We start from the raw sequence: 25,839 nt of genomic DNA on the forward strand, positions 1-25,839 counted from the left end.
TAATACCAATACCTCCAAGTGGGAGGTGTTTTGTTGCCCCGGTTAGCAAAACAGGCTTGCTCAGTCGTTTGCAGCTATCTACTCATGAGTCTGGGTTCTACCTAGTTCTTACTGTACATAGCATCTACTATCTAGTAACTAATCTATCGATCTGAGTCGATCATTGACTTGACTTGAGTCCAGCTGTAATCCCATCTTGACCGTCAAGACTTAACAGCCTCCTCGACACATGACCTGTGCTAGACCTAGAGTCAAATCTCGTCGATACGAAGCGGGGTCGTCGCTACTATTAGATGAAAGCAAGAGGCTGCTAATTGGGAGCGCAGGATCGCACGATTAACGTGACAGCGATTCCGCAGGTCAGGCTGCTCGGAACCAACGATGGAGAGAAAGACCAGTAGTTTTGGTCCTGGCCTGCGGAAGGTGCAAAAAATACATATGCAAAAAGACAAGCCGAACGCGGGGGTCGAACCCGCAACCTTGAGATACCGTGAAGACTAAGAGTCTCACGCTCTACCGATTGAGCTAGCCCGGCTAGTTGTTGAAAAAGCCTAATCTTTTATGCTATATAACTCTACTGTATTGTTTTTGTACGATGGCTTCCGGTCGGAATGCAGTCCACAACAACATATTAAGCTCTAGACATATTACTTATGTGCCGCCTTTCTATTCTAAGAGAATAAGTGCTCCATTAGTTAATCGTACAACTTGACTATAGTTTCTCTGATGAGTCTGATCTCAATGATCCATACTCAAGTTTCTAGAGGAAGTGGTTTTCTATTGGGCCAACGAGTCTCTTTCCAAAGAGATTATATATATCCCGTCAGGGAACCCGCCTACATTGATTGATTTCTGCGTACCTCGTCCGTGGGGCTTTCTTCAAGTTTGCTCCTGTCGTTACACCTGCGTCATCCTTCTGACTTTCTCAATATATTTTAAATGCTACATACCTTTCAACATGTCGGACGTTCAAATGCCTCACCCTGTCCGATATTGTCAGGCCGTGATTGTGTTGCTTTGTTGAGATTACGGCACTAGATCTGCAAATTCCTGGATGGCGATTCCGACTTGTATCCTGGATTCTATAAACGAAATGGGGGAGAAGTAGGAAGTAATCTACTGTGCACTCCAAGAGGGAGAACTCTCAAGGATCTACATTGTTCTAGATGAGCTCCGCAGAGACTGGGCTTTAGGGCATGGTCCATTAGCGATATAGGGTCGATACTTGCTAGACGTTTCCATCTACGGTCATTCCAATGAAAGAACCGTATGGACCGAGGGAAGCAGATTGAAACTGAGTAAGCGGAAGCAGCAGATTAAAATAGCCGGTGGTGGTGGACGCTCGGCGCGACCACGCAGTTCTACTGTATATCTCTCAGCAAAAGATCCACGACCCTGGGACCTCCCCCACAAACCCGACGGGGTGGCCACGGTCCACAACTTGGAAGGTCCACCGAGGGGAAGCCGGTTGGGTCGCCTTCAGCATGGACGGAGGGCCATGCGGGTGAGGCAGGATGCAAGGCACCCTAATCTCACATATACCCATTACGCAGCATACCGATATCCTTGTCACATAAGCACGACGCGATTAGACTGAATTAGCTTAATGACAAATAGAACGCAGTGTTTAACGGCAGATCACTTTTCTAGGGAGCCTGTTTGATACATCTGCTAGGTACTGGAAATACACATATGAATAGAATACGGGCTCATAGATGTCCCCACACTACGCAAACGCACTGGATGGTCTAGTCAAACTTGGAATTCTTGAACGGTTGGCGACTCGCGTCGAACTTGTGGTGAATGGTTAGCAATCATTCTCAGGGCTAAAAAGGGGAGATCACCGTTTACTTTAACGTTGCTGGCCTGGTCCAACACCACGGCTCGCTCTCCAAATCCAATCCATGTAGCCGGCAGATCCAGACATGTGGTTTTCTCCTCGAAGTCGGCCTGGGCATTGCGAACGGCCTTGATCGATCTTTTCCCGCGCAATATCATGGTGAAGACCAATCGATAGCGCACCGGAGGCTCCCCTCCAAAATAAGCACCCAGATCAAATCCAGCATCAACAGGGACATTCACCAGCATCGACTGTACCTCCGTCGATGCATGACGAACTAGAGATGATATCAGATCTGAGATCAATGTTTCCGACGGGATTTCCGGGTCGTGAAGCGCAACGAAATACATAGCGACGAATGCATTCTCGGCCTGCTGGTCCATCCCGGATGCGCTAGCGAGGGGTAGGGGCACAGCGTCCTCTCTCACGAACATTGGAAGGACCGCGCTGAAGTCGGAAAAGTTCACGCCATCAGGGCCCACTTTTTTGGACACCCATTCCGATCGAAACACGCGCATCAGGTGCTCCGAAGAGTCAAAATAAAGCTCTGTAATGCCATCGCTAAATGCCCAGGGCGGGTGGGCATTCGGGACGTTCTGTGATGGGTCGGCATGGTACGCTGCGTCAACGAAATGTGTCTGGAAGTATTTCCTGCGCTCTTGTTAGCGGCCATGAACAGGTGAAGAGGAGACTCGCCTACCCAGGAGTCTCTGCAGCAGTCGGTGCAGTACTGATTGCACCGTGCTTTTGATAGTGATAGTCAAAGTATTCGTCCTTTGTCAGACCTGCCTTGCGGCGCAGGACGACCAATTGCTTGACAGGGGCCATCGTATTGTACTCTATAATCCACAGCGTACTTGACTTGAGCTGGTTCTGAAGGGAGAGACCTGGGGAACAGAAATGAAACGCAACTATTTATGGCCCCCGAAGTAAGGAAGCAGCACTAATTGGCGCTCTCTAAGCTACATGGTGGTCTGTGTGGTCTGTAGTCAACCCGGTGGGTAGCAGGATATCTTGCGGCACATCCAAGGAAGGGAACCCCTCCTCCACTTCCCGTCGGGGTGGACATCGCGCTTGAACTCTCACAGTAGGGCTAAGTCACTGTTAGATGCAGTCGTAGTGTCCCATCTCACACTCTGAACTACCGATATGACCTACCGGTGCCCGCCTGGTCATCACCCCACCGGCCCCGTCGGCCGCTCGGAGTTTGCGGCGGGCTTCCCCACGTTGATCAATATGCTGTGCTCACTAAAAAGTCACCGCTAGTGAGCCCGTCAACTACTCAACATATATTGTCCCAGAAGCTTGAGTGAATAATCTTCGGCGCTGCTTTATAGTCTCATACTCATTTTTCGCTTCACGTATTAGCATGATCATGGCTGTGACTCGCCCAAAATACCAGACATCTACATCGGACGTGGAAGGGTACACCCGCGTTAAACATGTCTATGTGCCCATGCGCGATGGAATTGAGCTATGTGCCGACCTCTTCCTTCCGTTTGCCGCATCAAAAGAGGCCAGGAAGGTGCCTGTCATTTGCAGCTTGGGACCGTACGGCAAGGATATCCATGCTTCACGCTTTGGGCTGCCGAAGACCCCTATTTATGCGGAAATGTACAAGCACATAACGCCATTGGGGCCAGACGCTGCTTTTGAGCTGTGTGAGCCCACTATCTGGGTACGTATAGCGGATATATGTGATGAGAGTTGCTTTCGGGACTAAGCTTTTTTTTTTACCACAAACAGTGCAGGGAGTATGGTTACGCCCTTCTTCGGGTCGATACGCGGGGCATTGGGGGCAGCCAAGGCAAGCTGGATCCCTTTGGCTTGGAACGATCCGTCAATATTCAAGCAGATGCGGAAGGGCAAGGTAATTACCCCTCCCCTGCTATCGAACACTCGTGGGGAGTTGCACCGGTTGTCTAACCGCTTGTTCCATCGCGGCCAGATCTGTATGACGTCGTTGAATGGGCGGCGGTGCAGTCGTGGTGTACCGGCAAAGTGGCATTTTCAGGTATCAGTTATTTTGGGATGGTGGGCTACTGGGCGGCCATGCAGAGGCCGCCACACCTGAGTTGTGTCATGTCGTATGAATCCGCCTGCAGCATGTACCAGGCGGCCCGACGGGGAGGCATTTATAGCAACAATTTCCAGTCCCATTGGTACAACAATATTGTCATTCCTTCTCAGGGTGGAACGCAAGACGGTACTCTCAGCGAAGAAGAGCTCGCCGCCAACAGGGTAGATTACCCGAAACTGCTGTCAGAGATTGAATATCCGACAGACGGACCCTGGTCTGTACTGGAACGAGTCCGCAGGTTGTCAGACATTGAAGTCCCATTTTACAGCGCAGGAAACTGGACCGACCCGGAGCTCCACCTGCCCGGCAATCTTCGTGCGTTCAACGGCATAAGCTCCAGACACAAGTGGCTTGAAATGCACACTGGAAATCATCTAGGAGCCTTTTACGAGCCTGAGCATATCAAATTACAGAAGCTGTTCCTCGACTGCTTCCTTTTCGATCAAACAGATAATGGAATGTTCGATGTGCCTCAAATTCGATTGCTTCAGCATCACGGCACCGAGACCTTCTATCGAGAACATGAGCTTGCTTTCCCTCCGCCTGACGCCGAAGATGTCAGCTTTTACTTGACCCCTGGAAAATACCTGTCTCTTGAAAGGCCTGCCGAAGGAAAAACCGCATTCACCTACCAAGCTCCGAGGGATAATCTTGTTTTCGAACTGAATGCTGCATTTTCCGAATCATTTGAGCTCCTGGGCTCACCATATATGGAGCTTGAGGTCAGCACGAGGGCTCGGGACCTGGATCTTTTCATCCATCTTCGAGCGATCGACCAGGACGGAAATATCATAGTTCTGAAGGGTAACCACGGAGAGCCTATGGACAGCTTTGCTCGTGGTTACTTTCGTCTGTCGCACAGGGATGAGGTTGCAAAGAACTTTACCCAAGAGCGGATTCTGTGTCAGCCTCAGCTTCCGCCTTCCGACGTTGTCCCCACGAATGTCTATTCCGTGCTGGTGCCTCTATACCCAGCTGCATTTCTCTTTGATCAAGGCCAGAAAATCAGCTTGGAGATTGGCTCGGTCAATACCTCCAGCACAATCCCTCCTATGCGGCATGAGGGTGGAGACAGGTCTATTGCACGGTTCGAGGGCGAAAACGTAGTTTTTTCCCACGGCCGGCTTGTTCTTCCCCGCGTGAGAAGGTAATGGGCATCTTTTAACTATTTCATGGTAGCTATACGTGTAAGATATATGGACGGATTTTGTAGTGTAAGGCACACAGACCTGAGACTATTCAGTGCGCTACTTAGTAGGTTCTAGGGCCCGCGAGAGGTCACTTGAGGGTAATGTTGGTCTTTTGGTAAAAGTTTCTTGTATCGCCCAAGTCCTATATTAGGTGTCTTACACTGCTATAACTTCGCATATAGCTTGCATTTACTTGAGCTCTTCAATCAGAGATAATACACCCAGTGTTGCTTGAAACAGTCTTGGGAGGAGGAAAAAGTTCCTTGCACGGTCAACTCAAGACAGGCAGAGCAATGCAGGGGCTTGTCGAAGTCTAGGAACAGCACTCATTATCGCTGTCGATCTTATGAATAAAATTCCACAGCATCACCTCTAAAGTCCTGAATATACGTTATCATGTAGAACAGCCTACATACAATGAAAGAGCGAAGCAGCAGATACGGCATCTCAGGTCGTACATGGAGGGTAAGAAGAGAAGGCTGAATTCTGCAAGTGTTTACCAAATACGAAAAAGCAAGGGACCGGCGTCCAACTGTTCAATTGATTCGTTAATGAAATCGAACAAAGCACTGGAAGTGTCTATGTAGCAAGAGACATAATGCGGCCCAAATACGCATAGATGCGGAAAATATCGTCAAGCTCTCCAATCATACCTACATACCCATCCGGCCGTACGACAACCAGTGCGCCGCGCGCTGGATCAACACCATAGGTGCGGTATGCATCGTCCAGTTCGTAGCCATTGTAGAACGTCATCTCGTTCTGCTCCTTTACGCACTTGGGGATGCCTTCCCAGGTGACTTCGCCTGGAAGACGTGGATAGATGATGATCTGTTCGATTAAGGATTCAGGAAACTGCCTGACAAGGGTTGCCGTATTGTTGACTGCGGCTGCAGAGACGCCGTTGGTATCGAGGAGATCGTTGGTCAGGAGTGACAATAGACGGAACCGACCGGTCGAGGGAAGGTCTTGCAGTGGAGATTTGTTAGCAGGGATTTTTGTAAGGTATATGAGCAGCGAGACTTGGTAACTGCGTACCGTCATGAATATCACGATGCCACCCGTCCGCAAAACGTTTGAGCTTGATATTTAGTAGGCGACGCCCAGAGCATAGAACGCCCGACATGAAGTCATCACCAACAATCGGGCTGCTCCTGGCGATAGAAGACTTGTCAACTGCTAGATTATCGACGTACTCTATGCCACAGCCGCTAGTGAAACCGCACCCGGTGCTGAATAGGTCGACAAACTCGGAATGGGAGATTCCAGACTTGGATTCGATCGTGCCCACCTTATCCGAGAAGCTGCTTGAGAACTTCTTATCAAAATCAATCAATCTTTGAGCGTTCGCATGGCGTTCTGTGTGGTATGTGTCGAGCAGCGCATCTGATTTCCTTTTGTCTGACGAACTAGGGGTTAGGCCATTGATCTGATAAGCGAGCTTCCAGGCCAGATTGTATGAATCCATCATGGACACGTTCATGCCTTGGCCGGCCTTGAAATCTACGTCAGCTGTCAAGAAGTAGTAAAAGATAGGAACAGGCTACCTTTGGGCTATGTGTATGGCATGCTAAGATTCATTAGTAAAGTTTCGACGCAAAAGGTCTGGAGCAGTAAAACTCACCATCGCCGACAAGAAATACGCGACCAAGCCCGCTAGAATCCTTCACGATGAACTCCGGACACACTCGCTGCCCAATCTGGTATGCAGCCCACCAGTCGATCGCATCATCCCTCTTGGGCCGAATGTAGTACGGCTTAAACACATCCTCAATCTGCTTCAGGATGCCTTCCAAAGTGACCTGGCTCCGTTTCCCCTTCGCCTCTTTCTTCAGATCCGCATCGGTGTCGGTACTCCCAGACTCTACAGCCCCTGGAACCTGCACATAGAGTCGGGTAATATACTCACCCGTATTAATCCGTTCACGAGGAATGACCATAGCAGACCCCGCAGATGAATGGACAGCGCAGCGTCTGCGGATATCGGGAAAGTTGGTGTCAATGACCAGGTCTACAACTCCCCAAATATAATCCAACGATTGGCCTTCCAGCGAAAGGCCAACCGATTTCCGGACAGCCGAATGCGCACCGTCTGCCCCGACCAAGTGTTTTGTACGAATGACTCGCGGGGCTCCATTGACTTCAATTTCAGCAATCACGGGGAATTCTGCATCTGTATGCTCGTCGATCCGCAGTGATAGGAGTTTGGTGTCCCTCATGACTCCGCGCGGTGAGTATCGGAGGAGGTCTGTCTCCATGATCCGCTCTACGCGTCCTTGGTGGATGGTAGCCTCATAAGGGAACCTCGCAGGTGGGATGACTTCCGGTACGATAGAGCGTCTTTCGATCAATTTCACCGGGTCGTCAGAGATGTTCCAGAATGCGAACTCCCACATCTGACATGCCTCATTCTCAATTTCATCGGATATACCCAATGTCTTTAGAACCTCCAGGGTGCGAGGCTGTATACCATCTGCCTGGCCAGATTTTAGCGTGCCAGGTTTCGAGTCAATGCATAATACGGACTTGTCTGACAAGCCATATCTGGCTAACAGCAGGTGAAGCATGAGGCCTGCTGGTCCAGCCTGGTCAAGGGTTAGCGACAATCAGAGTCCGGGGAATCGTCATTGTCTTGTTGACATACCCCAACAATAACCACCTCGTATCGTTCTATCTCATCTTCTGGGGGCACAAATTCAGGGGTCAGGCGAGGGAGTGGAGGTGCAAACGATGGGTGGACCCTCAGGTCGCGCCAATTTGAGGCCTGTTCAGTGAAGAGAGGCATGACGGCGTGGTGAAGGTGACAAAGTGGGTGTGTGTTGATCCTGGGTGATAGGTAGGGCAACAGGGACGCGGCTTAATATCTTTTCATCTAACCGCTGTATGTCCTTCTAGTTATATTGACACCGGTCTGGGGTACACTTATGACGTGCCGATCTATTTCAGTAGGCATTTCTCATAAGGCACCCCGCCGGATATAATACCCCGCCATGTGGCGCCCGAAACTGCGGGGTGCCTAGTAGAAGGAAGCGAAACCCCTGGAGCCCCCACAATTCGACCCCACGCATCAGGGTTGCAGTTGTGGGGGCCCTATTCTAGTATGATAGGGTAAGTCCTTCGCAACATTGCTGGACACGCTTTATAGCAACTCATACATTCGGTTTATTTTCTAACGCAGCACATAGAACGGAAGAAAACGATTGCGAGATGCCCCATCGGCCAATGCGATTTAGGAGATCAATCAAGCGGTGTAGGTGACTGACGCTCAATATTGTAGCGTCGCCGAAACCTTGTCCCTGAGGTTCACGGGGAGCCGTAAAGCTCTCTACTAGTCGGATCTCGGGAGCGTCGAATGCGTCGGTATCAATGGTATGGCGGCCGCAACGTGAGTAAAACATAGCCATACCAGAGCTGCGCTGAAAAGAGCTCGAGGTACATGAATCGCCGGCTCCGATGAGACACGCATCCGTTCAAGGTACCGCTGTATTAATAAGACATGCACCAAGCACCTACTTGCATCGAGGGAGGTAGCCCACGACCTAATGAGAGAAAAGCTGGCGTTAGCGGCACTGTCGCCGTCTCGACCAATGGCTTGCTCCAGAAGGTCTATATCAGCATAGATACTAATGAAAACAGAGTGCCACAGGACCGGTAGGCTAAAAGGATCGTCCTCCGCATCCAGGGGGAAGTATTTGGCATATATTCTCCACCATCGCATGAGGACGTTCGACAATTGTTTAGATTCATGTTCGTCCAACGTATTCGATCGTCGAGCTTCGATCGTATGTGCATTGATACTTTCCAGGACTCCATACGCTGAGAACTTAGAGAATGACACCGTCGCTTGAAGCGGATCGAGTGAATTAGAGAGCGATGGGTCCTTGGTTGGCGTGTTTCTGTAGAGTTCGGCCCATCGTGACGCGGTGGGTGCCATAAACAGTGCGTCAGAGGCTACACGTGGATACTGGTTAAGACGATGTTTACGGAGAGGCTCGTGGTGCAATAGACTAGCCAACTCTGCATCGTGGATGTTCAATGCAATCTCCACCCGCCTTCGCTGTTCGTGATCAACCCACCGACTCCACTGCTTATCTAGATCAGCCATCGCGGGGTCCAGGTCTGGAGCGTCACGCGGGCCCAGGTTTGCGTTCTTGTTACATTCACGCGCCCATGCTATTACGGTACCATGCAGCACATCTGCCAGGATGAGAGTCTTGGGACGGCCCAATAAAATTGCGAACGTCTGACCAAGTACAGCGGCTTGTACCATTGATAAGGCGTCGGAACAGCTGTGCGACAAGATAGTCTCCCAGGACGCTAAAATCGCCTTATTCAACCTCTCAAAAAGATGGATCCCTCGCGCCACGGCAGAGGCCGATCCTACAAAGAGGCTGCCGACAGAGCAAATTGAGACGAAGAGCAGAGAATTCTCCTTGGTGGGCTTAAACGAAGGCGAATGTACGATAGGAAAGAGGGAGTTGAAGCGGCTGAAGAAGAGGTTCGCGAAGAGGTTTAGTTGGTCAGACGACGGGAGAGTCTCGTCGTATATGTGAGGCTGCAGCGTCTGCGACAGGCCCGCCCGGTAATTCTCATCAGCCGCGACGTTTCCCTCACCAAAGCAGCCCCCACGATTGCTGGAAGCCCATGGCGAGTTCCGTGCCCCTTGCCCAACCGTCAGCCGCGAAAACCATCTCTGCTGTACGAGGTTAGTTGCTAGCTCCTGAGCATCTGTCGGTATCGCGCCTGAAGATATCGGTGTGGGTGGCAACAATACGGAGACGTCACCAGAGTTAGATGGCGGCCGTGGAGGCATTTGCGCCCATTCCGATACAGCTGACGATAAGGTAAAATCCAAAGCGTCGACATCCAGCCCAGTCCACATAAACCAAGCATTTGGATCAGCGTTGAGGATGGGGTCGTGGGGAATCATCTCCAGCGGGCGCTCGGCATCTATTGACTGAGGGTTCTCCACCTCAGGGGACTGGTCGGATAACCCAGCCATAGGAGCGGAGGGGCTTGGGGTCCAAGGGGTGTTGAGTTCTTCCTGGGACACCGTTGTGACCATGGTGGTGTCCTTTTCCGATTGGTCTGGTGATTGTGCAGAAGCATTATGCTGATTCTTTTTGTGCCGTCGCAACACATCACTGGAAAGGACAGGTCAGGTTGGTACGTTGGTAGGACTGACTACACGGCAAACCTTCGCGAATAGAGCTTGCCACAGATGGAACATCTGTAGGGCCTTTCTTTCGTGTGACTGCGAAGATGGCGCGTCAGATGCTCCGCCTTGGAGAAAACCCTGTTACAGGGACGACAACGCCGGCTCTGAACATCACTCATTCTCTTTCTGGTGATTATTCGTCAGGCCTTCGGGACCAGATGGACTTGGAGAGGGAATCTGGGGAGAGTCACTGGTTGTCGGTGGGAAAGGCTAAAGCCCGCAGAGATCCGGGGACTCCACATCAACCCCACGGGTGTGGCACGTGACCAGGTGCTCCCCAGCGTTTGAGGAAGTCAGAACGCAGGTGGGGTGAGGAAGCAAAGTTTAGGCTCACCCCGCAGCCTGGATGTACGTACATATCCTTCTTTCTCTCCACACCAGTATATTTTTCACCAAACTGCTTGATCTGGCAGGAATTACAATACAGCCTTTAAGCCATATTAACGGGGGTTCCTGCACTTCTATCAGTCACTATATATTCACATATGATTGGATTTATCGAACTTGGCCCTACACTACTTGAGTATATCTCGTGAATTCACTATCTCCGGGAGTCTCCGAGAAGGAATCATATTCAGATAGCCTCCTGGACACGTTGATGTAGTGCCGCCATTGATCCAAGTTCACTCCTCAGGTCTCCTTCTGCTGCCTTGAGCACCGCTTCACAAATTGGGAAACTCTCTCCTCGATGGCGAAGTATAAGCCTTAAGATGTCAGGTACACATTCTCCATTATTCCCTGCTGCTGCCTTGACCACTTCTTCAGTAACTGGGAGACTCTTCCCTTGATGTTGAAATAGGATCTCTAGGATTTCACGTCCACGACGTCTGTTCCCTGCCGCTGCCTTGACCGCTTCTTCAGTTACTGGGAGATTTTTTCCTGAATGTTGAATTAGAATCACCATAATTTGATATCCACGATATTTGTTCCCTGCAGCTGCTATAACCGCTTCTTCGGAAACCGGGAGACCTTTCCCTCGATGTTGAAATAGAGTCTCTATAATTCTATGTCCATAATGTCTGTTCCCTGCCGCTGCCTGGACCACTTCTTCAGAAACTGGGAGACTCTCCCCTCGATGTTGAAATAGAATATCTAGGATTTCAGGTCCACGACGGCTGTTCCCTGCCGCTCCTCTGACCACCTTTTCGGAAACTGGGAGATTTTCTCCCTGGTACTGAAATAGAACCTCCATGATTTCAGGTCCATAAGGTCCTCTGTTCTCTGCCGCTGCCTTCACCACTTCCTCAGAAACTGGGAGGTTATCTTCTTGATGTCGAAATAGAACCTCCACAATTTGGGGCCCATGAAGCCCCTTATTCCCTGTCGCGGCTTTGACCACTTCTTCGGAAACTGGGAGACCTGTCCCTTGGTGTTGGTATAGAACCTCCATAATCTGGGGTCCATGAAGCCCCATATTCCCTGCTGCTGCCTTGACCACTTCTTCAGAAATTAGAAGATTATTCCCTTGGTGTCGAAATAGAACCTCCATAATTCTATTTCCACCATCTGGCTCCTGGCCACTGCCTTGACCACTTCTTCAGAGACTGGGAGACTCGCTCCTTGGTACTGCAGGAGGAATTCCAGGATGATACAACCATGTGATCCATAATTCGTTGCTACAGCTATAACCGTTTTTTCTGAAAATAGTAGATCATGTTCTTGGTATAGTAAGAGATCCTGTGGGAGTGTCTCTGTAGAACTTCGATCCTCGTCTGTAGAACCCGTAACCAATTCTTTGATAATTGGATCTTCTGTTCCACTTTGACGGAGTAGTTGTTCTATTGTCTTAATTTTGGACTTTCCCTGCTTCAATGTTCTCATAGCAACATCTAACACAGCGAGCGTTGTGTGTTTCAATCTTCTCTCAGTACCGGACCACTCTTCTCGATAACTTGGTGCTAAATCACTGAGCTGGAAAATAACCTCAGACTTACCCTTACTTTCTGTTTCAGAGCGAGGAATCTTCCATGTGAGGAGAATATCGTGATTACCATTCATAAATAGTCTTTCCTGAGATATCATCGTTAAACTCTTTTTACCTTGTCTTTCCTGAGGTGTCACTGCCGGTATGACGACGATGAAATGGTCTCTGCACAACCTTATGATGCTTGGTTTTGAGGCCCCTCTCAGAAGACAGATAATATCGCCAGCCTGAATCAGCACTGCAGAAGCCTGTGGTTTCCAATTAGTTTCCCAAAGGAAATGAAAACCAAACCACTGGGCAGTGTCATTGAGGAGAATTTCAATATTCTGTTTCCCAAATTCAGAGACGTTCTCTTCAACAGAGTTAATATGTCCTAAAATCCGACCTTGGCCTTTGATAACAACTGTTTCTGTCTCATTCCATGTGTCCACCGAACATTCAGGGAATATATGATTGACGACCTGCTTGAATACCTCCTTCCATGGGAGGTTATAGTTCGGCTCTAGGGCAGCTGTGATAGGGTCGGCACTTAAGCCTAACAGTGCATATACTTTGTCATGCTGCTTGGTCGCATTATGGCTCTGATACATGCCAATGAGCTCCCCTATCGAGATGGACCCGCGTGAACCAAGCTCATATTTTGGCCGATAAAGTGCACCTTTTATGAGATAAGCGACCGGGCCAGACCTACTCAGGATATCCGAAGAAATCATTAATCTGCTAAGCCCTTCGCAGAAAATGTGTCCGTTTATGTATACAGAGCCACACATGATATAAACACATCGTGCGACACCAACTTCTTGCACCACCTGTTTTAGCCTGTGAGTGGTCGTTGCTGACACTGTTGGTTAATTGCTGTCTTACCCAGATACGGCTAAACCAATCTCGCTGTAGCAACCGCAGACAAGCATCATAGCTTTCCAAATGGTTCGGAATGGAGGATTTATCCTGTCCTTCTCCAAGACAACGGATTCTTTCGAGCGCTTGATCACCATTCTCTGTGGCCTCTCCCAGCCAGACAATGACGCGTTCGGCTTGTGCATAAATCGTCCGCATCAGTGGGATCTGCTTGCTCTTCTCATTTCCCTGGTCTTCCTCATCCTGGTTAATACAGATTGCATCCACCCAGAGTAATCTTTCCAGTTGGCGGTTTCGAAGGTTTACCAGTGCGCTATGGAGATTTGTTGTAACATGGAAAGTATAGCCGTTTAGAATGATTGATTCGGGCTTCACCTCACTTCCCCATACATAAGAAAGTGCCTGATAAAGGTGCGCTCCACCTCCTGTCTCTGACAAGTCATAGTTGAACAGCTCACACTGTATTGGTGCCCTCTTATCCTTATGTGGCAGCAGGCGGATCATGCGAGTGGTATACGGCTCTTGCGGAAGCGGTGGGTAAGTAAAAGAGGGCGGGGTGATATGAGAGGTATGTTCTGATTTTACAGACATTTCCTGTGTATATGTTTTGCCCTGTGCTGAAAATTACTGGATGTAACTTGAGTTTGCTCAGCGTGAGCTGATTCAAGAAGTTTACACAATGTGCCTGAGTGAGTGAGTTGGTATGTCTAAATAGAGGGGTAACTAGTAGGCAAATCTGATTGGGTCGATCTGATCGGGGGCTGTTGATCGAAAATCTCGACTCCTAACTAATCAACTGGCACTTATATTATGTGTGACATGACACGTCGTGTAGGGCGCTTGTACTAGTAGATGCCACGAGCTCTCGCAACTGTGATACGCCTGTCGACGCCTGTGGCCAGCTCAGCCAGTCCGGCATCACCGTTATTCAAACATACAACTTGAGGCTGTCATTTCAGCTTCTACAGGCGAAAGTTCGCTTTGGTGTCACATTCATAGGCCTTGGGTTCTGTCGAATCAATTATGTGTAACATTCTTATTGACTCACATGGGGAACCACACCACTCTTACATGTATGTGCTTTATATTGTATTTGGGTGACGGACATGGGCCGCGGTTTACAACCAAAGAAGAGGCGACAGCTGCGCATATTAAAACTTTTGTTGAGAGTAAAGCTCGTGAGCTTTAATAATGTGAACTCTATAGTCGATTTCTTTATGCGTCTTAGTTTGTGTAGAAGATCACACTTCTCATCCGGCAAACTGGACGAAGTAGTATTCCTAGGTGTTATCATATTATGAGGCCTGATATATACCCATACGGGTCGAGAGAGCTATGCCCTTAAGATCTTCGAAGCCGCCTCGTATATCTTCAGAAGCAGCATTTCTAGCATGATAGTCGGCATCTGTATTCCAATTTCTTGGAATATGCCAGAATTCGACTTGCAGGCCATTGCTATCCCATCGTTCTATTTCCCCAAGTAGGCACTCCCAAAGATCCCGGTTCTTAACCGCTGCTCCTGTTTTCGTCTTCCAATCTCTCGATAGCCATCCACGTACCCAAAACGTCACACCCTCGACAATATATTCGGAATCCGTCGCGATCACGAGACAGTATTGAACCCTTCGCCTGTCCAAAACCGGAATCGCAAAGCCGCAATAACGGCGCGTAGCTCTGCCCGGTTGCTTGTTTGCGCATGCGCTTCGCCAGTAGGCCCTGAGGTTTCGAGAGGAAAGCGTACATAGCTAAAATATTCAGGCTGTATTGTGGAAGATTTGAAAACAAAGCTACAGCCGGCTTTGGGGTTCGCTCCGCCGTTATCTAAACATGCACCAGCTGTGTAGATAAGGAATCGTTTGGCGTTGTTTCGATGAATAACCGGCATGCAGCTGGTGAGGAATTATAGCTGACACCAGGTGGGAAGAGTGACTGCGGAGTATCCCTTGTGTTATCAGGGTGAAATTGTATAGGAATAACGCGTCCTGTGCCAACTCTAAGTCGGGTCATACGGTCAAATGGTGTCTCCTCGTCGCTCACGTCTTCATCACGAGAGTCCTGATCTTCTTCCAATAATTCTTCCATGAAACTGTAATCAATAGTGCAGATAGGACAGACGACAACGTGGTGTGAGCCACACACTAAACGGCCATTAGGAAGTTCGATAGGGCTGTCTGGGCGAAAAGACATCTTTCAAGGCGTAGCAGTAGAGTGAGTTAGGACTGTCCGGATACTTGAAAGGGGATAGAATTCTTGAGTATAGACTATTCATCAAGGGACGTGTAGTTGTGTGAGGATGTTGGGTCGGTTGGGACTGTTATATGGCTGCTGGAGGGGTAACAAAGGTGATGCCTGTGGAGTTGATTCATTCATTGAAAACTAAATAAAATATACAGTAAACCCCCGTTATAAGCAACCCCGATATAGGGAAATTTCATAACTCCAAGCTGCCTCATATACAAAATTTCTTATAAACAAAGTAAAGTATCTCTTTCTAGCTAATTATTTATTTTTTAAAGATATAGATTAATCATGTGCTTTTATTCTTCTTTGAGTCTTAAACTTTACTACTACCCCACAGTAAAAACAGAAATATGTATATCGCTACCCTATATATCACTACCTGATTACTCTTAACCATTGAGAAAATAGTTAACTATATACTAAATTATATAGAGTCTTTAAAATTCTATTTATACTACTCTATATAGAAATACCACTATAAGCAATCCCCCGATATAAGCAATTTGAATCGCTTGCCAAATCAATTGCTTATAACGGGGGTTTACTGTACCTCCAAGTCCCAACACTCAGGGTAAACCGACAGATCTAAGGCTGATGAGACCTATTTCGAAAAATTTGCTTTTTTTGCAGAGAGCTCCATACGTCTGTAGTATGTACTAAGTATGTAGTTTCGTGAAAGGCCCGACCGAGGCTTTCTGAAAACTTTCATCTTCTCGGGTTAATACAAAACTTGCTTTAGCTTCTCGAATAGTTCCGTCACGTAGATACTCTTCAATCTCTAGAAATGTGGACTCTGGTTGGCGATTAGTGGATGAATGAATGATTTATTGATTTATTCTTTAAACCAATGTCGCTGCTTAGTTATGCGTGGAGTAGCTATGTAGGTGGAGCAGCTGGTGCTCCCTGCCTAGTATCCAGACTTCCTTAACCAGTCCCAGAATAAAAAGGGTTTTATCGAATCCTAAAGTTAGCTCTGAGAATTAAATATGTAGTCCTGACTGCTTAGAAGAGGGCCCTTCCTCGTGGTGTTTTGCCATCATTACATATAAAAAAGGGCAAAAAAGATGTCTCGTCCCCCGAGCCCGAATAGCCGGCGACCTTCCGGTACCAAGGTAAATCCTATAATAATTTCTATTGCAGCCGGACGCCATTTCCAACTAGACCATCGGGGGTTTTGAGATGTCGATCTAGGATATTTTATCAATTATTAAGGAAAGTGAAATCTTACGGCATGGTTTTAGGGTTTACGCATAGGCATTGGCTTGTAACTTTAGGATCAGTAGAGCAAAAGTATGGCAAAGTAATAGACGCGATATGACGACTCATTTGAAGATACAATACGTAAGCCTCCCTAGAATAAGTCAAGTCGATTGATCCAGACAGACCTCACGACATTGACACTATGTTTAGTAGTCACTCATGCTCGGAGGAAGATCCTCATTCTGCGTCCCCCAAGCACTTTCCGTCAAACCGAGCTCCAGCTCAAGCACGCCACCCTGGTTGAAGAAGTCATGGCCTATCCAGTTCTTTGTCCACGGCTTACCATCCCGCTTAGCGCTTTGAATATAGATGGCCTTATAATTCGGATCAAAGTTGAGGTTGCGAACTGTGGCAACCGCACCAGTAACGCTGTTCCGGATACTGATCTCTTTGAAGAAGGGCGGTGTGATCAGGTAGACATCTTGTCCGTGAACTGGAAAGAGGCCCATCATGCTTAGCACAGCGAATGAGCCCATCGCTCCACCGTCGTCGTTTCCGGGGATTCCAGAGACCGATGTATTGAACTGAGATGGAATGTAAAAGTGGGAACGTGCTGCCGAGAGTGCGGGCCGACCAGCATAGTGGAATTGGAAAACAGTCAGAAAGGCTTGTTCATCTCCAACATAAAGTATACCCGAATCGTGTAGGTAGTTCAGCCGAGATGTAAAGAGTTGAGGGCCGCCCAGTCGCTTCATCAGTAGACTCATATCCTGGGGTGCATAACTAGGCCCGGTAGGTCAGCTGAGGGTACTGTGCCAGCGAGGAACAACGTACAATGTATAGAGCCAGGAGCTTCCTTCGTATGTTTCATGCCCATCTGGGTTCAGATAGCAAGATGTAAAGTTCATCAGTGGACTACAGAAGATGGGGTCCTGATATCCCCATGTCCCATTCAGATAGCGAGGCTGCAGGAAACCCGTAAAACCCGTATCCACACCATTGATTGTCGATCTCTGATCCTCCCTGAACATGTTCTGCCAGTTAGAAGCTCGCTTGAGATATTTCTCATAGTCGCTTTCATGGCCCATTCGCTTAGCCACCTCGGCAATGCAGAAGTCATTGTATGCATATTCGACGGTCCTTGAAATACTACGCGTGTGTAGCCCAGAACCGTCAGGATCGTAGTCATCCGTTGGGATATACCCCAATCCCTTCCAGCTCCGAAGACCCCCGCGCCCTTCGACATTCCAATTCGACGGCTCAACTTCTGCATCTTTTACAATAGCCTCGTAAGCTGTGTCCCAATCGATATCGCTGACATTCTTCAAGAATGCATCCGCAATGAGAACGTCTGCATTGGAACCTCCTTGAGTGTACCCCTTGCAAAGAGACATGCGACAGTCGGGCAAATAGCCTTCATGGCGGTAAATGTCAACCAAGCTCCTGATCATTCGAGATTGAGACAGCGGATCCAACAAAGTCAGCAATTGGTGCACTCCACGGTAAGAATCCCATATACTATGATTCGCTTGTCAGTGGCGTAATAGTCAATTCCGGCGGGGCTCCCTCACCAATAGAAGCTGTCGTAATATGGTTCTTCACTTTTCCAAAGAGGATTCTCTCCTGTGTAATCCTGCGGGCTAATCATGGCTCGGTACGCACCACTCCAGAAGACCTTCTGTAAATCAGTCGAGACGCCTTCAGCATTAACGCTTATTACATTCAATTTATCCCTCCACGCGGACTCAGCCGCAGACACTGTATTAGCAAAATCGAAGCTGGGCTGCTCTGTTTCTGCATTGGTACAAGCCTGTTCAACACTGATAAAGCTGACACCAACACGCGCAGTGAGGGTATTGTCTTTCAATGCGTGGAACCTCGTAAAGGTACCAGCCGAGAGCGTGGCTGGGGTATTGCTCCCGTCTTCAGTAAGAGTGACAGACTTCTGACTGGAATTAGCTCGATTTTTAACCCATGTCCCTGTGTCGCGAATATCGCCGCCCTTGAAGTCTACACAGAAATGGAGTTCATACGACCCAACACCGAAACTCGGATTGAATGTGGCGTTCCCACTCAGGCGTCCAGAGGAATCAACTGAGGCTATGCCGCCCTTTCGCGACTGCGGCAGATCCATGAGATCAACGAGAATCACTGGACTAAGGGACTCTGTGGGTGCATTGTTAAATGTAAATCGGTATAATGCCGAATGGTTTGTCACCGTCATCTCAGCTTGGACGCCGTTTTCCAAAGCAATGCTAAAGTAGCCTGGTCTGGCCTTGGGAGAGTCTCGCACCCATGTGCTTGCGCGATCGTTTTGTTGCCATTTACATTTGTTGAGATCATCGTCTGGGCAATTAGGCTGCGCGAATATAGGGAAATTTCCCATAGACGGTGACTAGAAGCAGGTCAAACCCCTACAAACTATGATAGAATCATGTCCAAGGCCAGCACTTACACCGCCGGTCCCGGAATCATGGGTATGTGAGAAGCCAGTAACAGTTTCGGTGTCAAATGCAAAGCCAGCTTGATTCTCCCCCTGTGTGTCTGCTACCGCTTTTGCCATACCTTTACGGACGTTAGGGGCTGGTTTCACATCTTAAGTAAGAGAAGAATCACCAAATGGCAGTGTCGCCCCAGCAAAGGAATGCCCTAAACTGCCTAATTAGTACGCTGCGCATGAAGAACTGCTGCCGTGCAGATACATGCCTCCATTGGAAGTTCCAATAAGCGGATCAACGTAATTTAGGACATCAAAAGCATCTTGACCTGTATCTTGCCCGGTTGCTCGGCTCGCAAATAAGAATGTTAAACCAATCGCTCCTAGGAGCTTCCGAGATGCGAAAGCCGCCATATTGGGGGAATCAGATCGCACATGCAGGGATCGAAGAAGATGCGATGGATTGAAAAGAGAGACAGGTGGTAACAAGGCATCAAGAAAAGATGCTTAAAAAAGGGGGACCCCGCACGCACTCCCATATTGCCTCCCCCCCCTTGCTTGTTTCCAACGTGGCTGGACTATTGGAATGACATCCCATAAATGCCCGGTCACATTAGGCCGAGCAAATAGATCCCTCGAAAGGGCCACATGGCTGTCTGTGTTTGCCCCCGCAGTACTAATGATGGGACATGCCAGAGCGATTCGAACCAATCGTCAATGTGATACAACTTCAAGATGTGACATTGAATGCAGCCCCTCTTGTAGAACGATGTGACATAGCGGAAATTACCGCTGCAGTTAGGAAGAGAACAGCCGAAGGTACTCCAGAGAAGACAAGTTGATGCGGGTAAATGCCGATCATCTCGGATCTTACTTCGGCTGCATTATAGCTTCGGCGGAACCCCGCAATTCGTAGGAAACGACGTTGCACCGCCTTTAATTGGGGCTTCTGAAAGAGACCGGTCAAACATTCAACAAGATCGTATGATCTGTTAAACATGGGCCATGGTGCGTGTACTAATCCACGCTGGTCGAACCTGTGGTAGTGAAGCCGTACCTTAGTAACCTTCCAAAACCCCAGTTACTTTTTACAATCTCCTTTAATGCCCGTGCCCATGAGCCTAGTGGCTGGGAAAGTGCTTTAATATACTTCAGCCGTCTGGTGGATGTCCTGGGGTTGCTTTTTAACGGAACAAATGGGCGGAGACCAAGCCGCAATGGCCTCCAGAGGGTGGCCCATGGGGTTCTTTAGGCCTGTGTCTCCAGTCACTTGATCTACTGAGGGAGATGGCTGGAGATTTGAGAGTTTCAAACGTCTCGGGTCTATCCAACAGTATCGTACTCTGTTGCAGCAACTCTTGCACCATGGACAAGAATATATCCTTGAGGTCTCATGGCCACAATATGGTATTTAATGACAATACCAACGGATTAGGTGCCCCACGTTCTCATCATTTCATCAGATATATTATGCACGAGTTGACCGCGCGAAATATATGAGCTACACTCCCTTGGGTATGATCAGATTCAGCAGCGAAGTGCATAAATGTCAAGTAGATCCTAACAGGATCAGATTAAATCCATCACGATTCTATCCCAAGACTTCCCACTCGTATCGGACGATAGCTTTGGGAAGACCGGGGCAGTACTAGTTGCCGAAGAGTTAATGATGGGCTCATTAGTTGGCAGTCGGGAGGTGAAGTATGCCCGGAAGTTAGCATTTTCGTTTCGCAAAGCAGCATTTTCTGCCCTCAGTTCCTGAACTTCTTGTTGCAGTGATTGCTGGGCTTCGAGCTCCGTCATCATGGACGCCAGTTTCAGCAAGAGCTCAGGCCTTATATCTTTGTCAGCGTAAAGTTGGCCGTAATCAACAAGAAGGTTCCTGGCTCGGGTCAAGACGTGGGTTTCCGGAGTTGCAAAGTCTCCGTGAGGTTTAGAAGATTGGTGACGGTCTACACCAGGCGAAGATAGGTTAGACAGGTCCTGAGTGAGCCCTGCCGATGGGCCTAGAGCTGGAAGAGTCCGACACACATCTATAGTAGCATGCTCACGGGGACTAGCGACTCGGCTATAGCCATTTGCACTGGGAGTGCTGCTCCGTGAGGCGTTCGACGAAGATGTGGACATGTCGAATTGAGGCGGTGACTGATCCCATCGCCTGTGTTTGCAGGATGGACAATGAAACGATTCAGTCGCCATGAAAACATCATGCGATGGCAGACAAGGTGCATGGTAAGATCTGCAGCAGGTTTCACACAATATCAGGTTGCCTGGATAACGACAACCCGAACAGACTAAGTTGTGTGGTTTTCCAGCACCTAGCGGCATTAGAACACACAATCAATGTATGGGATTATCTAGGCCGTACTCACGAGTCCACTCATCGTATATATGGCCTTTTTCCGCGCTGGAGATACTACCAGAACCAAACTGTTCGCTACTAGACACCGCTACTGAGCGCAGGGGCTGCGATATCGCTGTGAGCTCAACGGGTATATGTGTGCTCCGTAAGCCATTTTGGCTCGAGAGGCCTTGAGAAACATTGAGCTGTTTTTCTTTTACCCGCAGCATTGCTAGTGATCCACGAGAACCGTCTAAAGAAATGTACCTGTAAATTAGGACGATAGACGTGAGATCGTATTCCGTATTGATCATAGAGAGGACGGTGGAAAAAGGATGCTCCGTGATCCGAGACCGAGTTGACCTCCGAGCCTCATCCGAGGTAGAGCCGTCCCGTGACCAGGCCGCTGCCAAGAATCCCTGACGACAGAAGCTTCCCCAATCCTGCGATAGTGCCCAAACTAAAACCATTGCTGCTATCTGGAAATTGATGAAGTGCTGCCATAGCACTCAAGGGGCGCCGTTGTGTCTCGACATGTAGAACTGTTTCATGCCTGTTGTCTTTGATGAAACTACTACCACTACACACTATTCCGCCACAATTGGAAGCCCCACTACCCTGTGGAAACCATGCCTGGGGTACCGTCTAACAAAGCATGTGAGCGATGCAAAAAGAGGCATCTCAAGGTGCGTGCCAACCATCGCTTGACTTGCTATCTTGCTTCCTAACCCCCCTAGTGTGATGAGGCACGCCCGAAATGCCAGCGCTGTACAAACGCTGGGGTGGACTGCCCGGGATATGTTCAAACGCGCAAGTTTATAGACCAAGGCGCTTCGGTAAGGCGCCGATACGCGCCCTACCAAGAAGGTCACACAATACTACATACAAGCAAAGGCACAGAAACTGTAAGCTGGCACATTGGACCTTTACATACAGTGCCTCAGGGACGGTGTCTCATACCAACAGGCTACCGCTGAACGCCTGCTCAGCTCGAACCAACATGGCGACCAACAAAGTGCTGGCCCCGGTCAAGCTCGTCCTGCACTCCCGCCCTCTGCGAGCTGGAGATCGAGTGAGTCAGATCAATCAGGAGCTCGTTCACCGCTCCAAGGCATAATGATCAACTCGACAAATTCACCCATACGAACGAATGCTACTAATTTCATGGCAAGCCAGTCCATGACAGACGCCACGTCTGTTGACATTACTAGCCTGGACCAGTCACGAAGCACTGCTAGCAGGAGTGCTGGCCACAGTCCACTTAATATTAATAATGCTACATCCCCTCATGTCCTGGGTAATGCTTACAACGGACTTCGATCCAGACCCCCATCGTCCCATACCGCCTCGGGGAGCCCATCACAGCCTAGCGAACGAGACGAGTTCCAGGATATCTTCTCCGAACTCTTAACGGGTACTGAACAGGAAATAGCTTTTTTGATTCGACATTATTCGGAGAACTTGGGGCCTTGGTACGTGAGAACCTTAAAGCGGGTCGGTGTGGCTCGCGCTGATTACAGGACAGGCTAGACATCTCGGACTCGACCAGATTTTTTGAGGTCCATGTACCAATACGCGCAATCAATGATCCCTTCTTAAATTTTGCAATTGCTGCTCTGGCTGCGAAGCACCTCGGCAGGATGAAAGGTGCAAAATCACCCGCTAGTGGTGGAATGTTCACAAGTCCAGCCACCATGGAAGTCTATCCAAATGCGACACAAGTGGACTGGTTTCTCAAAGCAACTAACTACTACTATATGGCCGCTTCCCGTATGAATTCCGCCATCTGTGAAGCTTACACTTCCGTATCTAGCTCGGCCATTTTAGAGGAATCGGCAATTCAAATCGCCAGCCGATGGTTGAGTCTTCAGCCACAGCAATCTAGTCCTACCACCGAAGATCCTGCTGCTAACACTCTCTCAAGAAAGACAGAGAATATCCTTGCAGCCTCGACTCTCATGACTATGTACAAGCTTCTGGATGAACCCGCAGAAAATTGGCAATCGTGCGTGACCGTCTCGTTCGACCTATTACCCGTAACTGACCACTGACAATCGACTTAGGCACCTTTCGGGAATAAAGGTACTATTTGACTCTTTGCTTCAAGTATACAGTGGTACTTCGCCTATTCCGTGTTTACTGCCTCCAGGGGCTAGGGCCGCGTTCTGGAATCTCGCGCGCTTGGATTACCTAAGTGCTTATATCAATCGGGTTCCAACTCAGTTGGACCAGGGCAACCTTTCGTTATGGAGGGCTGCCGGCATTTCAATTGATGAATCGGGTAACATATCATTACATGCCAAGGATATGACCGATAAGGCGTTATCACACGAAGATGTTGCAGCTAACAGCTTGACCTGGCTTGTTGCAAAAGTAGTCAATTTTCTAGCGGAGTCGAAGAAGCTACAATGGGAACAATTAACAGGCCATTCATCTAGCGATCCAACTACACCGTCTTCAACACCCACTACCTTCACACCATATCCTTCTACTTCCACCTGGTTGAAACTCTGCTTCGACTTCCAGTCCTGGTTCGAAGGGTTACCGGAAACGTTCCGCCCGTGCCTGCGATTAGACCACCCCAAAGACTTATCGAAGCTTCCAGAAATTGTTTATTCGCCCTTTCCCGAAATATTTTACGGACTGACATCCTGTGCGGCGACAATGCAGCAGTACCATTTTGGACGCCTTGCGTTATCTCTGAACAGGCCACCGGATGCTGTCAGCGGGCCCAGCACGGCCTTTGACCGCCTACAAGGATACCGGGAATTGATGAAAGAGACCGAATACCGTGGTCGGGAAATCTGTGGCATTGCGCTCGGTCGTCCTCGGAGTGCCGCACGTGTTTACACGATACCGCTTTTGTTTGCGGTCGGCCAATGCTTTGAAAATCCTGAGGAGCGCCAAATAGTTGTTGATTTACTACGTGGGATCGAGGCGGATCTGGGATGGGAGACGAGCGTTCGGATCCAGAAGCTGCAAGCTTCATGGGCCCAACGATAAACCCATCTCTGCCTAAAGCAGCCATCCAGCCGATTGTGCCTCTGCTTAGCTGGTATAAGTTCGGGAAGCGCAGTCTCCATCGATCTACATCTTGACATTCGATTTCTGGTTACCGCTGCGCATGCCGAACACATAACTAATATTTGCTCAGCATCACCGGCCCAATGATCGTCATATAATCATTTAAATGTACTTATAATTAGGAGCACAACCTCGCACCGAGAATAGCATAGGTATTGCCCTCAGAAGTATTCCTTTTGCTCCCCTCGGAATAATGGGTTACGGCTTGGGGGTATGCTTGAAGAGTGCAGAACACCCACGCTACTGGATCTGTTATCGGGACGGCCCGTCTGAGAACTGAGGTCCCTGTTGGATTGCATTGAATCTTCGACTTTACTAGATTATAATTGCAACTGGTATACGGCAATTTCCCCTGATATGTAGTTGAATATCTCCCGAGTCCTTTTCTTATGTCAAGGATGTTCGTTTCAAAGCTACCATGGATATCCAGCCGGTCATTTTACGAGAAGATTTTCTTTCTGATGAGATTCGGGCCGTGGGATCCACCACTAGAATGGACCCAATTTTTTTTTTTTTGTTTTTACTTTTTTTTGGCGGTACGGTTTCTAGACAGCCTCCACCGCATGGTGTCGCCTATCATCATACTCACAAGCTATAGAGGCACCATGCAGGTCTTTCGCCCATGCCCCTGAGTGTTAGTTTTATTATTATGTGTTCGTCTGTTCCATGTCTCCCCTAATCTCACGGTAACCCAATAAGGTCTGTCTTCCCAACCATCTGGATTATGCGACAGTGGATACGTACCTGACCAGGGGGCCTGGCACTGCGTAGGTAGTTGCTGTTGATCATGTCGGGTCAAATCAGGGGGGAAACGCTCAGAAATCGTTACAGGAGTTGTCAGACTGAGTGAAAACGCACCGTACGCTGACAGAAGGCTTTATATTTTGCTTCGGCCGAGGGTTGCCTGTCGTCCACATCGCCACAATGTAACCTTTCGTCTCATGCAATGCGTCCATTTTTACATTTTGCTCCTGCAACGGCCTCGGCTAGCCGACCTTAGCCGTATCAATTCGGGATAATTGATTGATATGCTAAGACCAACGCACGTCCCCTGGAGTCCTGCGAACTCTACAAGCATTGAGTAGTATCTGATAAGTAATAGACAGTGATCACCTTCCGGAAGGGGTATAAGATGGATCGGCCGCCAGGTGACGAGGTTCAGCTTCCTGTTGGGGCAAAAGACGCGCCAAGAAACGTTCTCAGTCGAGGCCAAGGTTTGCATCTCTCCGAAAAAAGCCCGTCGCTAACCAAACTGTTTCACGCGCTACTCCAAACCCTCCGACGTCTCAGAACAACGGGCAGGCATGCCCATTTCAGCAACGGGAATCCCACCGGATGGAGCCTATAAGACTCCATCTGGCTCTCATACTCGGGTTGTGGATCGGCACGCACCTAGCCTTATGTGAAAGCTCGAGGATTGGAGCTC

The 25,839-nt window shown here is 48.9% G+C and overlaps 8 protein-coding genes across 8 annotated transcripts; 2 read left to right on the forward strand and 6 right to left on the reverse strand.

Moving 5' to 3' along the window:
* Positions 1-1,748: 1,748 nt before the first annotated feature.
* On the reverse strand, positions 1,749-2,668 carry ABOM_011272 (EthD domain-containing protein; the record flags this gene model as incomplete). Its single annotated transcript, XM_022538400.1, has 3 exons — positions 1,749-1,793; positions 1,852-2,491; positions 2,541-2,668. The coding sequence occupies 3 exons, from the start codon at positions 2,666-2,668 to the stop codon at positions 1,749-1,751; spliced, it is 813 nt and encodes a 270-aa protein (XP_022383795.1).
* Positions 2,669-3,179: 511 nt separating this feature from the next.
* ABOM_011273 (uncharacterized protein) lies at positions 3,180-5,071 on the forward strand (the record flags this gene model as incomplete). The annotated part of the gene is made up of 3 exons (XM_022538401.1): positions 3,180-3,518; positions 3,587-3,710; positions 3,789-5,071. Coding segments are annotated over 3 exons (1,746 nt in total), but the record flags the coding sequence as incomplete, so codon positions are not given.
* A 618-nt stretch (positions 5,072-5,689) lies between these two features.
* On the reverse strand, positions 5,690-7,895 carry ABOM_011274 (phenol monooxygenase; the record flags this gene model as incomplete). The annotated part of the gene is made up of 5 exons (XM_022538402.1): positions 5,690-6,078; positions 6,149-6,605; positions 6,658-6,680; positions 6,735-7,695; positions 7,755-7,895. The coding sequence occupies 5 exons, from the start codon at positions 7,893-7,895 to the stop codon at positions 5,690-5,692; spliced, it is 1,971 nt and encodes a 656-aa protein (XP_022383793.1).
* Positions 7,896-8,375: 480 nt separating this feature from the next.
* On the reverse strand, positions 8,376-10,175 carry ABOM_011275 (uncharacterized protein; the record flags this gene model as incomplete). Its single annotated transcript, XM_022538403.1, has 2 exons — positions 8,376-8,435; positions 8,517-10,175. 2 exons carry the CDS (start codon positions 10,173-10,175, stop codon positions 8,376-8,378), a joined length of 1,719 nt encoding a protein of 572 aa, XP_022383794.1.
* Positions 10,176-10,902: 727 nt separating this feature from the next.
* On the reverse strand, positions 10,903-13,701 carry ABOM_011276 (HET domain-containing protein; the record flags this gene model as incomplete). The annotated part of the gene is made up of 3 exons (XM_022538404.1): positions 10,903-11,765; positions 12,263-13,061; positions 13,117-13,701. The coding sequence occupies 3 exons, from the start codon at positions 13,699-13,701 to the stop codon at positions 10,903-10,905; spliced, it is 2,247 nt and encodes a 748-aa protein (XP_022383791.1).
* Positions 13,702-16,757: 3,056 nt separating this feature from the next.
* Positions 16,758-19,402, reverse strand: ABOM_011277 (glycoside hydrolase family 92 protein; the record flags this gene model as incomplete). Its single annotated transcript, XM_022538405.1, has 6 exons — positions 16,758-17,334; positions 17,386-18,069; positions 18,123-18,946; positions 19,007-19,116; positions 19,168-19,205; positions 19,254-19,402. 6 exons carry the CDS (start codon positions 19,400-19,402, stop codon positions 16,758-16,760), a joined length of 2,382 nt encoding a protein of 793 aa, XP_022383792.1.
* A 1,155-nt stretch (positions 19,403-20,557) lies between these two features.
* On the reverse strand, positions 20,558-21,115 carry ABOM_011278 (PHD finger protein; the record flags this gene model as incomplete). The annotated part of the gene is made up of 1 exon (XM_022538406.1): positions 20,558-21,115. The coding sequence occupies one exon, from the start codon at positions 21,113-21,115 to the stop codon at positions 20,558-20,560; it is 558 nt and encodes a 185-aa protein (XP_022383799.1).
* Positions 21,116-21,958: 843 nt separating this feature from the next.
* ABOM_011279 (Zn(II)2Cys6 transcription factor domain-containing protein) lies at positions 21,959-24,332 on the forward strand (the record flags this gene model as incomplete). The annotated part of the gene is made up of 5 exons (XM_022538407.1): positions 21,959-22,015; positions 22,067-22,234; positions 22,296-22,801; positions 22,855-23,334; positions 23,393-24,332. 5 exons carry the CDS (start codon positions 21,959-21,961, stop codon positions 24,330-24,332), a joined length of 2,151 nt encoding a protein of 716 aa, XP_022383800.1.
* Positions 24,333-25,839: the final 1,507 nt, after the last annotated feature.

Source organism: Aspergillus bombycis, assembly GCF_001792695.1.
Source record: "Aspergillus bombycis strain NRRL26010 chromosome Unknown contig00161, whole genome shotgun sequence".
In the NCBI taxonomy this organism is placed as follows: domain Eukaryota; kingdom Fungi; phylum Ascomycota; class Eurotiomycetes; order Eurotiales; family Aspergillaceae; genus Aspergillus; species Aspergillus bombycis.